The 13117-nt window shown below is 43.6% G+C and overlaps 1 protein-coding gene across 1 annotated transcript in view; it reads left to right on the plus strand.

Moving 5' to 3' along the window:
• Nucleotides 1-13117, plus strand: part of MTA3 (metastasis associated 1 family member 3) — a 139320-nt gene that overhangs the window by 65259 nt on the left and 60944 nt on the right. The window contains exons 8-11 of the mRNA XM_035111219.2: nt 371-470; nt 4234-4422; nt 9391-9465; nt 11302-11360. Coding sequence (XP_034967110.2) covers nt 371-470; nt 4234-4422; nt 9391-9465; nt 11302-11360 — 423 coding nt within the window. The remainder of the gene's footprint in view (nt 1-370; nt 471-4233; nt 4423-9390; nt 9466-11301; nt 11361-13117) is intronic.

The following is a 13117-nucleotide window of genomic DNA, read 5'->3' on the forward strand; positions in this document are numbered from 1 at the left end:
AGGTACTTACAGCTTTCTCTCTGTGTGTAATAGATCTCTCTGCTTGTCTCGCAGTGTCTTCCTGCATTTATTCGCTCCACTCATGCCCCCACTTGCACAGAAGTTTTATTGGCACACCAAAGATGAAAGATATCGATATAGATATAGTCTGCGGTGGACATTTGCCCCTATTAATACAGATTCACTTTCGGTATTCACGCTAAACATCTGAGTTTGCTTTGAAGTCTTTCCATTCAGAGGTGAATCCTAACATGCCTGCCAATAAACTACGGAGCGCATGTGAAAGAGTGGGCATGCATATGATGCTTTTAATGTATATCTGGTTTTCATGGGTTGTTGTTTTTTTGCAATTCTTTTGTATGTTTTTCAGTGCGGTCGGTACGTTTGCCCGAGCTCTGGACTGCAGTAGTTCTGTAAGACAGCCTAGTTTACACATGAGTGCTGCTGCTGCCTCCCGTGACATCACTCTGGTGAGATGCTTCCTTGAAATCCTGTTTTTGCGCATTAACTGGGTGGGATTTAAGAGGCCGACTCCCTCCTGGTCCTCTGTGCTGCTGATCAGGTTGTGAAGGATTTTGAATACCTGCATGTGAATGTTCTGAGTACTTCCTTCAGCTGCCTCTTGTTCAAGCCAAACTGCTGGGAACCTTCTTATACAGGCATCCCCAAACTGCGGCCCTCTAGATGTTTTGGCCTACAACTCCCATGATCCCTAGCTAGCAGGAACAGTGGTCAGGGAAGATGGGAATTGTAGTCCAAAACATCTGGAGGGCCGAAGTTTGGGGATGCCTGTTCTTATAGAATCACAGAACTGTAGTGTTGGAAGGGACTTTGAGGGTCATCTAGTCCAACCCCCTCCAATGCAGGAATCTCAACTAAAGCATCCATGACAGATGGCTACCCAACCTCTGCTTAAATATTCCCATGAACGAGGTTTTCTTTCTAGGAGGTGGGGGCTGGAGGAGGAAGAAATATATCACATGGAAGGTGTTTTAGGTAGCATTCAGGGGCAGGGTGGGGATTGCAAATTGTCTCCCTTTAGGTTAGTAGGTACTTCCACAGGACCCAAAGCTATTCTGTAAATGGAACAGCAACATTGGATTTCACCCACAGAACCTATTAATAGCGTGCTATACTGTTTCGATGTATTAAAGAGCTACGGCTACGGTCCTATTCCATAAGTGATATTCAACTAAGTTTTACTCAAGAGTCGACTCACTTAAAATAATGAACATAACTAAGTTAGGCCCATAAATTTCAATGGGTGTACTCTGAGTAGATGAATACCACCTTGCAGTAAGCCCAATTGAACACAAGAGAACTTTTAAGTGGGCATGTTTAAGACTGTGCTTCAAATTACCCAGGTGTTTCAGGGTACAGTAGGTTCATGTCATCCATCCCTTGACACCTGACAGGCCTGGGCTGGATTTTGGCATCTCTCAGTGTTTGGAAATGGTTGCTCTTTGTTCCTGAAACTAATAATAAAATGCATTTTTGAAGTGGAAGAATGATACCATTTAATCATAGTATGAGAGCATCCTTTAAATAACCATGTGCTGTCTTAAGAGAATAATCACAAAAATGTATGAAAATACGGTACTCATCTTTCAGTGTCTCTGAATATGGCAATTGATAGGTTAGTCTCAAAAAAGTGATAAAGCTTGACTGGAAATAACTTGATACTGTTACATATGGAAATCTGAAACACAATATTTACAATCTAGGTCAGTAGTTCCCAACTGGTGGTCCGTGGACCCGCTGGGGGTCTGCCTAATGCACCCGGGGGTCTGTGGCACATACCCGTCAACTGTCTGGGATATCCCGTTTTGGGTCGCCATACTCTCATGTGGGTCATGCGACTCACACGGGAGCACGTCCCGGCTTCGGAGGGTATGGTGGCGCCATTCACATAACCAAAGCTACCACAGAGATAGCAACATTTTCAAAAGTAGGGAGTCCATGGCTTGGCTTTTGAAAAATGGGGGGTCTGCAGAACTTGGCTAATTGGGAACTGCTGAGCAAGTTCACAGTAGTCATCGTCAGGAGTTACTAAAGAGACTTAAGTTATCACGGGGGAAGGAGGCGGAGTGGGTGAACACGCAAGCTGGGCCCCCATCGCCAATCTCATTGCCCTTCAACTCATGGGCAGTGTGAGGTGGGCAGCCTGTTGTACCTGGCGGAGGAGCCCCCTGTATGCCTTAAAGCCCTGGAAGATTAGTGGAAAATGAATGGGTAGCTTCTATGATGAGCATAATGAGGACAGTGGTGAGGCGTAGCTCATCCACAGTGCTCCCCTCGTATGATAACTTATCCTTCTTCAGTAACACCTAAAATGGCCAAACCTGTTCTTCTGTTCCTGTTGCAAATTCAAGAAGAAGCTAGGAGCTTCTTGGGAGCAGGGCTGGGCTAGCACTGAGGCAGCTCTTAACTGCGTTCGCACTAGTAGCTATGTGGAACTGCAGTGTAATGGCAAGAGGATCAGACCAGAGATAGAGGATATCTAGGCTCAGGTCCCTACTTCATTGTGAAGCTCACTGGGCAATCTTGATCTAGTCCAGGGGTCAGCAAACTTTTTCAACAGGGGGCCGGTCCACTGCCCCTCAGACCTTGTGGGGGGCCGGACTATATTTTGAAAAAAAAATATGAACAAATTCCTATGCCCCACAAATAACCCAGAGATGCATTTTAAATAAAAGGACACATTCTACTCATGTGAAAACATGTTGATTTCTGGACCGTCCGTGGGCCGGATTTAGAAGGCGATTGGGACGCATCCGGCCCCCGGGCCTTAGTTTGGGGATCCCTGATCTAGTCTCTCTCTCTCTCTCTCTCTCTCTCTCTCTCTCTCTCTCTCTCTCTCTCTCTCTCTCTCCGTACCTCAGAGGGTTATTGTGAAGATATAATGGAAGGAGGGACCATGGAGGAACAGCGGGAAGTTATATAAATATGCATGGCCTTTGGGTGATCTGGCGCTGTATTTCCCCTCCTTCACACTGTTCCCAGGCTGTTCCGTCCCCAAAAGTACACATTTGGTACACTGATACATTTAGTTTTTGGACAGTTGTGCGAAAGTTTTATCCTTGCTAATGATTAACTTCGTTAACCAGAAGAGCCAAGCCAGATTTAATTACCGTTCTGTGCTCTTGTTCATTATCTCGACCTTCTCTTGCCTGCTTTTCCGGCATTATTAAAACTTCTGTTCTCTTTTTCGTTCTCTCAAGCTAAGGAGGATGTTTCCCCCCTTCAGATAGCACTTTTGCTCTTAATTGGTGATCATATTTGGAGCTGACGTGCTCTCTCTGAGGGTTTTGATGTATTTCATTACCATCCTGAAAGTATTTGAATGTTAAAACACAGTATTCTAACCCTCTCTTTTAAAGCAGCTAGCCCTTGCTTTCTGTTCTGTTCTTTTACTGAATTGAAAGCCCTTTGTTGCTGTGTCTCTTAAAGATGTTCAGCGGTAGAGCATATGCATTTTATTCAAAAGGTCTCAGCTTTGATCCCTAGCATCTCCAGAGAGAATCTTGTCTAAGAGAGTCAATGCTAGTCAGTGTCAGCAGTACAGACCTATATGGACCAATATTCTGACTTGGTATGAGGCAGCTTCATACGATTCTGTGTTCCTCCCTCATTTCCTAATGCCCTTTTCAAATTATTTCTAAAATGCATTGCATGCTTTGGGCATCCTCCCCTAAGATGGGATGAAGGTGTAAGTTTAAGGGACTCTCTTGGAGGTTTCTACAGCATTGTACAGACAATAAAAATTCAGGATTAATCAACACATGAAGGGGTAAATAAGATCACGCTGACTTGTCCTAAACCCACACAGATTAGGTGCTCTGTGCAGACTCTGCGGGCATATGTGCCCACAAAAGGCTGTAAACAGAAGACCCAGTTGATGCATGGGTGTTTGGGATGTGCAAACGTGATCCCGTTTTCCCTCCACTGTGTCTCATTGCATTGCTCTAGCTTGGATGTTGGTCTTCTGCACAGGTCTTACGAGGCTCAGGTTTGCTCACTTAACCTGTGCTGTTTCTTGCCCAATTGTCGTAGTCAAGAAAGGAAAGCACGAGGGTAACAGAAAGCAGGAACTGCAGTTGAATTAAAATCTGTGTCATGGGAAGGGTGCAACAGAAGGGAAAGGGTTCTCAGCTCTTGTTTACTGCAGTTAGGATATAGAGAATTGTGGAGCCCATTTAATTTAGTGGGTTGCTTTTGTGTTTTTTTGTCCAGTTTCATGCCATGGATACATTGCATAAGCACAACTATGACCTGAGCAGTGCTATTAGTGTCCTGGTTCCACTTGGAGGGCCTGTCCTTTGCAGAGATGAAATGGAAGAATGGTCTGCTTCAGAGGCTAGTTTGTTTGAAGAAGCCCTAGAGAAATATGGCAAAGACTTCAACGACATACGGCAAGACTTTGTAAGTATAAGTATACCCCCTTTCTATCCATTATTGGGTTGTTTTCCACAGACAGCTGGATTTTGGTGTTAGAAACTCAGGCGTATAAGCTAGGCATCAAATGGCTCTTTAAACCAAGGTGACAGTTGCCAAAACAGAATGTCTAGTTGCCATTCTTGGGCAAGATGGCTCTAGAGCCTTATTTTTCAAATGATGGAGTGACAGTGATTGATTGATCAAGGGAAGTAATAGTACCGCTGTATTCTGCTCTGGTCAGACCTCACCTGGAGTACTGTGTCCAATTCTGGGCACCACATTTCAAGAAGGATACTGACAAGCTGGAACATGTCCAGAGGAGGGCAACCAAAATGCTCAAAGGCCTGGGAACAATGCCTTATGAGGAACGGCTTAGGGAGCTGGGTATGTTTAGCCTGGAGAAGAGAAGGTTAAGGGGTGATATGATAGCCATGTTCAAATATATAAAAGGATGTCATATAGAGGAGGGAGAAAGGTTGTTTTCTGCTGCTCCAGAGAAGCGGACACGGAGCAATGGATTCAAACTACAAGAAAGAAGATTCCACCTAAACATTAGGAAGAACTTCCTGACAGTAAGAGCTGTTTGGCAGTGGAATTTTACTACCAAGGAGTGTGGTGGAGTCTCCTTCTTTGTAGGTCTTTAAGCAGAGGCTTGACAGCCAGATGTCAAGAATGCTTTGATGGTGTTTCCTGCTTGGCAGGGGGTTGGACTGGATGGCCCTTGTGGTCTCTTCCAACTCTATGATTCTATGATTATCCAGTTAAACATCCAGCTAGTTCAGATGACAACATTGAGCGAAGTTAAGAAGCTTGAGAACTTACAGAAGAAAAGTCACTTGATCCAGGGACAGTCCACACATATATATTGGGCTATTCCTACCTCTTTTTCTTAATGGTGACACGGACCATTCATAACGTAAGACTATTCTTCACAACTGTGAGCAGGGCAGTGGGGTGGATTAAGTGAAGACAAGCGACAACTATGACGTTGTTCACTGCTCCTGCTCAGGCTGCACAGAAAAAGCATTTTGGTTCCTGCAATTCTTTCTGATTGTGCAGATAAAAATATAGCCGATAGAATTCTACAGGACATTGTATTGGTGTGTGAACACAGTCCAGATCCAGTGACCCCCAGGCATGCACCTCCAGATGGTGGAGATGTCAGTGCCTCCCAGGCATCTTCAATTGGTTGCAAGTAGTACACAGGTGGCGCTGTGGGTTAAACCACAGAGCCTAGGGCTTGCTGATCAGAAGGTCGGCGGTTCGAATCCCTGTGACGGGGTGAGCTCCCTTTGCTCTGTCCCAGCTCCTGCCAACCTAGCAGTTCGAAAGCACCTCAAAGTGCAAGTAGATAAATAGGTACAGCGGGAAGGTAAACAACGTTTCCATGTGCTGCTCTGGTTCGCCAGAAGCGGCTTTGTCATGCTAGCCACATGACCTGGAAGCTGTACGCCGGCTCCCTCGGCCAATAATGCGAGATGAGCGCGCAACCCCAGAGTCGGTCACGACTGGACCTAATGGTACATACGTGTGCACGCAAATATCAGAGGAAGGCCCATACTTCAGTAGTAGAGCATGCAAATGGTCCCAGCTCAAAGCCTGTTAAGCCTGCATTAAAAAGGTGGCAGTGCTGGTGAAGTCCTCTGCCTGGAGACCTTGGAGAGCTGCTATCAAGACAGAATAAACAATACTGGGCAAGTGGACTGGCTCTTTATAAGGCATCTTTATATGTGGAGTGGAAATAATGTGCCCGATGTAGGCAGTTCATTGAGGGAAAAGCACCTGAGTGCTCTTTCCCCCCCTTCGTGGCATCATTTAACAATAATGGCTGTTCTTAAAAAATTAATTGGCACCTGTTTGCCCTAACCGTAGCTTCTAGGATTGCCATTAAATCAGAGGTTTTGCATCATAGCTTGTAAGCTGCATTTAAACTGCGGCTTCCCAATTTAAGATGCTGTAGTTTACCCAATCAGGCCAACACTAGGAGCACAAGGAGGGGGAGAAGGAGAAGCCCCTGAGTGTGTGCAAGGCTTGTTTTCAACCTGATAGAAGGGGTCAGTGTCCCAGTACCAGATTATTTTCTAATACTATCACAAATTGGAGGTAAACAAAATTTTAGCAGTTTGCAAAAGAAAAGAAGTTTAGATTTGAAAATGTTTGCAGTTTTTTCCATTTGAAAAGATACATAAACGGCACAAGAGCTTGAAGTCCAATGAACCGTGTTTACATATTAAAAGAGTTTGGATTTGATACCCCGCTTTATCACTACCCCAAGGAGTCTCAAAGCGGCTAACATTCTCCTTTCCCTTCCTCCCCCACAACAAACACTCTTAAAGGGTAAATTATGCTGGTGTAACTTACGCTATTCCAAACTCTGTTCCAGAGCAGAGCTGCTTCCTGCTGAGCCAGCCCAAACCTTCAAAACGAGAGTTTTTCTTACATTGCCCTTTTTGACAGTGTAATTTCCACTGGATTGTTAGATCTGAACAGAGTTTGGAATAGGGGTATGTCTCCTTCACTATCCCACCCCTGCTTTAGGCCTTGCCTCAGCTTAGCCATCACCAGCTGAGCCAGGTGGGTGTATTTATTTCCTACTATTTCCTACTGAACTGGGCTGAAGGTCCTCAGTTGGCTTAGCCCCTATTCCAGACTTTGCTCATCCCTGCAGATCTTGAGTTTGGGTTGTTCCCAAAGCCAGCTTCAAGAACATAGTTTGCAACCTTGGAAAGGTCAGAGATCTCCACAAAGTTCTCTAAACTTGGAATAAAGAAGCCTGCCGCTTAAAAAAAACTTGTACTCTTGTTTCATCTTATGTATCATTTTTATAGTTTAAGTGATTTAATCCCTGCCTGATTAAAATAAAGGTTTGGAATATACACATCTTATCTTCAAGGCACCAAGATTTTTTTTAAAAAGCATGCTGTTTTATCCAAGGGTTACCCCACTGAGCAGTTGAAAGAACTCTGGAAGTACAAAGAGCTGCTGCTAATGTGGCACAAGTAAATACTAGCTATCTGCTAAGATGCAGTGTTACTGGTAGGGACCAGAAACCAGAATAATTAGTGTAATGATATATCAGTTCATGAAAACTATATGCTGTTTTTGAGGATATGCTGGCTTGCTCGGTATTGCCATTGCTGCCCCTCTGGCTTCTCTGATCTTGCAAATTAATTCTATTGTGACATTAAGTAATCATATAATAACAGAATGCCTACTTCTTAGGGAAGAGGGTTGATCCACAGTGGGATACAGCTGACTCATTTTGGCACACTCTTCCTACTAACTGTTTGTCATTGTGTGAAAAGCTCAGTGCAGAAGGGTTTCATCACTTTTGTAACACTTAGGGCATGGAATGGAACAAATGGGATGGAGGTAAGGCTTGTAATACGTCTCTCCTGGAGGCGTGCTAACTTGACAACAACTAGTGCCAAGATTTTTTCATAATACACGAAGCTGACATGTAGAAAACTAACAGTATTTTTACCAGCTAGCCCTCACTTTAAAAAACACACACACACTTAATGAAAGCACTGTGTCGCTTTGTCTCAAAGGTCCACAGTGCAGTGGTAGAGTTCATAGTATGCATGCAAAAGGTCTGAGGTTCAATCCGTAGCATCACCAGATAAGACAGCCAAAAACCCGGAGAGTCAGCATTGAAAATACTGAGTTTGAAGGAACAATGGTTTGACTTGGTATAAGCCAGCTTCATAGAAACATAGAGTTGTAGAGCTGGAATGGACTCTGAGGGTCTTTGAGTCCCTTGTTCCTAGTCCTCTTCCTCTACCCATGGAGATTTTTTTTGGGGCGGGGGAACAAACCCAGACAGTACAATTTATAAACAATGGCAAGACAAACTAATTTAAAAGTATCAAACTGATACCAGCATTTGAAAAGGTCCTTAATAGAAAAGTTAATGTCTTCTTAAGATTTTAATGGTTTCTTAAATAGATTTTAATGGAATTTTTAAGGCTCTAATGCAGGCTTCCTCAACCTTCGGCCATCCAAATGTTTTGATACTACAATTCCCATCATCCCTGACCACTGGTCCTGTTAGCTAGGAATCATGGGAGTTGTAGGCCAAAACATCTGGAGGGCCGCAGTTTGGGGATGCCTGCTCTAATGCATGGTTGGGCAAACTAAGGCCCAGGGTCCGGATCCAGCCCAATCACCTTCTAAATCTGGCCCATGCACGGTCAGCATGTTTTTACATGAGTAGAATGTGTCCTTTTATTTAAAATGCATCTCTGGGTTATTTGTGCGGCCTGCCTGATGTTTTGACATGAGTAGAATGTGTGCTTTTATGTAAAATGCATCTCTGCGTTATTTGTGGGGCATAGGAATCCGTTTTTTCCCCCTCTTCAAAATATAGTCCGGCCCCGCCACAAGTTCTGAGGGACAGTGGACCGGCCCCCTACTGAAAAAGTTTGCTGACCCCTGTTCTAAGGACTGGCACAAAAGCCCAGTGATTTTCCCAGATCCTAAGACACCTGAATTTGTCTAACCAAACTCTGAGTGTGTTTCCTTACCCATTTTCCAGAGAGAAGCAGATAATTTTATTACAGGTGGCAAACCTGTGGGCCTCCAAATGTTAGAATCATAGAATCATAGAGTTGGAAGAGACGACAAGGGCCACCCAGTCCAAACCCCTGCCAAGCAGGAAACACCATCAAAGCATTCCTGACAGATGGCTGTCAAGACTTCAGCTCCTATCAGCCCCAACCAGCAAGACCAGTGGTCAGGAATTACGGAAGTTGTAGTCCAAAAGAACCATATGGCGAGCCCACCCCTCTTATTATCTTTGCTAATGTAAATTATGCTTCCTTGACCTCTAAACTGCAGTGAGATTTTTTTTTAAGTCTTTGTCCTTTGTGCTGAGTTTGCTGCAACATTGCAGTTAAAATGTGGAGTTTATCAGACATTGTAATTAAGTATTTTTGTGTTTTTGTTTTTCAGCTTCCTTGGAAGTCTCTGACTAGCATCATTGAATATTATTATATGTGGAAAACTACAGACAGATACATCCAGCAGGTAATTTTTCTACCCTTTGCCATGCATTGGCCAAGTAAATGAACATGAAGCTTGCCGTCCTGTAGCACCTGGGTTGCTTTTGGACCCCCCCTCTTTGAGATGTGACCTCACAAGGCCCATTCTCACTGCAGCTCTTGCCTTAATCTGGTCGGCAAGGGTTGTGTGTGGCAGGAGTGGCTCCCATTCACCTTGAGGATCTCTGATGTAATATTCCTTCAATTGTTTCCAATGGAAGCAATGCAAGAAACAGGTTGGGTCGGGGGATAATGACCCAGATACACCCCTCACCCCCCCGCCTGCCCCACTGTGGTCCCAAAAGGGCTTTGGATTTTGCAGCATGGTTACATTGGGTTCTCTCTGCCCCAACCCAGTAGGATTGCCCAGTAAACGGATATTGTATAGATTCCAGAAAATGGGATCTAGAAAGTTAAATCTCGGCGGTAATCTAATTTAGGGAGGCTTTAAACATGTCAAAATGCCGACATGGAAGACACATCTGAGTGAGGACTGGCATGTAGCCATAGATCAGATTATCAGCACACACACACACACACACAGAGAGAGAGAGAGAAAGAGAGAGAGAGCGCTAATTCCTGGAATTTCTCTGTGTAGGAAGTGAACAGAATTTGAAGTGACCTTTTGTTTCTTTGAAGGATATAATTAAACATTATGAAGGAATCCAGGAATTACATATATTTAGATACTTTGGCTTGGATCCAGAGCAGCCATTTCCTGAACAGGAGAGCTATTTGTGCTCAAAATTGAACAGAAGCAGATACTCACAGAAAGGGAAGGGGAGAGGCAGTTGATACGTCTGATTTTTTTAATAGCTAATTAATACAGTATGATTCCACAATGGCTGTTGTAAATAAAGACTCAGCAGCGTCTGAGTAACAACTCCAGTAACAACTCTTTTTTCTAACTCAGTACTTGGTCTTAACTTTATTCCTTATTTTCCTCAATTGGTTCCCATTATTTGGGAATACGTCCATCGCTCGCTGTTTCAACTCGGGTGTGTGTGTGTGTGTTCCAGTAGAGCCCAGGACAGAGTTGTTGTAACAAATCCTGGTGTTAATTTATCCAAGTAGTAAGTAATTTAGGAGAAGATTGGTCCATATTGTTGTCATATACATAGTCATTGGCATTGCGGAAAAGCATGCGACCACTAGAAACGGGCGCTTGTGCACAGCTTAGCTTTGCAGCATATGTGTGCATGTGATCACACCTTCCAGCAAGCTGCCCGTTTGATTTAGCTATTACAAAGTGTCGTGAATTATTCTCCTATATTTTAGGATACTGTATATATTTTTTAACAAATCAGTCTTTGAGGGTGACATTGTAACACTTAAAAACAAGTATTTTAAAATCAACCAGAATGGCAACAACTGCCGAGTTGAAGGTCACCCTGAAGTTGAATAACCTTCAGCGGAATCCTGTGCTTAAATAAATGTGAGATCAACGTTGAGTCTTTACTTATCCCTGTGTTGAGTGGGCAGGTTTAACTTGATGCCACGTGAACATCCCCGGCAAGGGCATTCCATAAGGCAGCCTTTGCCAACATGGTACCTTCCAGATGTCTTCGACCACAATACCCATCAGCCCCAGTGATGGGTTTTGTAGTACAAAACTCCTGGAGGGCACCAGGTTAGTGAAGGCAGCCACAAGTGGTAAAGCCCTTACTTGCCACCACCCATCCAACCACCAGAAGTAGGGGAACCTGGATCTGGGGCCTCTGGGCTGGATCGTAAAGACCGAGAAGGTCCATCTGGTTGCCTGGCAGGAACGGAAATGTTGTAGTTCTGTGAGATATTAAATTTGTTCCATCTTTTCTATTAGAAACGCCTAAAAGCTGCTGAAGCAGAAAGCAAATTGAAACAAGTTTACATACCAACCTAGTAAGTATCACAAGTATTAATGCTTCCTTTGAAAAAGTAATAATAATGCAAAATGTGTAGGGAACAAATCCTTGTTTTTATTGGACAAGCGAAGAAGCAGCATCCATAAAATCTAGATTGCTTTGAAGATTTTGTACAGGTCCAGTTATGCCCATGAAGGCATCTTAAAAAGCAGTTTTCAAATTATTTCCTTACGTAGCAGTGCTAATGCAAAATCACAGACCTCTTCAGCTGCAATCCTATCCACACTTACCTGGGATTAAGCCTGACTGAACACAGAATAAGAAATATGTGTAGGGCTGCATATTAATGGTACTCATGCCTGAGAAATAAAGTGTAGTGTTTACAATCTGGGACTATTTCCTCAATATGAACAGGTGACTTATATTAGGCAATATTGTTAAGTGTACCTGCAACGACTATAAGAGGCGCTTTTGTATTGGACAAATTTTTACATCACTGTGTTTGGTAGGCTATAAAAGTGATTTCTGCAAATGTTCCTTGTGATGCTGTGATAAAAGTGATTTCTGCAAATGTTCCTTTTGATGCTGATTCCATGGTTTTGGGGGAGTGTCTGGGCCCCCAGGGTTAGTAAATCTTCCAACGCCTCAAAATTAATAGAAAACCAGATGCATTTAACAAGTGATGCACAGAGTCCCTGCCCCCCCCCAAAAAAATTCTGTACAAATACTCACCCAGCTGGATCTTTGCAGACCTTCTGGACGGATCTTCCATGCCATAGATTTATTTGTTTGTTTTCAGAAGTTCCATCTCACCTTCCTAGAAAAATAATGAAGGTGGCTAATGAACTGATAAAAAAATTCTGAAACAGTACTCAAAATCTAATCAGAGTCTAAGTAGAACTACGATTATGTCTCAGAGACTTTCACGTTCTCAAAAGCTTCAAGCGTTGGAAGCAGAAGCAGCCACCCCGTTTTTGCAGTTTTTACCTTAAATGCTACAATGATTGTTAGAATGCTGTGCATAAATTGCTTGCAGTAATGCAGTCTAAGGTATGATTAGGTGGGGGGTGAAATCCTGTCATCTCCTAAGATGTTGGCAGACTCTAAATCTGGGCTAGCTGCAAGAGTATGCACCATAAGGGAGCAGCATTCCCTAAAGCAGGGAAGGGGAACTTGTGGCCTGCCATTCAGACTCATTTCTGAGAATGATTTGGTAGCTGCTATGTATTGATGCTGCATAAGATAATGTGTTGTCAGTTTCCAGCATATAAGATGACTGAGCGTATAAGATGACCCCCAACTTTGCCAGTTAAAATATAGAGTTTGGGATATACTCGCTGTATAAGACTACCCCTCTTCCTACGATCGTCCATGGGCCGGACATGCCCGCGCTGCCCATTTCCAAAATGTCCACAGTGCCAGAAATCGCTTCTGCGCATGTCCGGAAGTCGAAAATCGCATCTGGACCATAGCTGTCAAGTTTCCCCCTTTTTTAAAGGGAAATTCCCTTATGCTGAATAGGCTTCCTCGCAAGAAAAGGAAAAACTTGACAGCTGTGGTCTGGACATGTGCAGAAGCGATTTCCGGTGCCGCGCTACCCATTTCCAAAATGTCTACAGTGCCAGAAATCGCTTATGCGGCTGCGTATAAGACGACCCCCAACTTTCGAGAAGATTTTCCTGGGTTAAAAAGTCATCTTAATCACTGGAAAATACGGTGTATGTGTATATGTATGTGTGTGTGTGTGTGTGTGTGTGTGTATGTATATATATATATATATATATATATATATGT

The sequence above is a fragment of the Zootoca vivipara genome, chromosome 3 (genome assembly GCF_963506605.1).
Source record: "Zootoca vivipara chromosome 3, rZooViv1.1, whole genome shotgun sequence".
Lineage (NCBI taxonomy): Eukaryota > Metazoa > Chordata > Lepidosauria > Squamata > Lacertidae > Zootoca > Zootoca vivipara.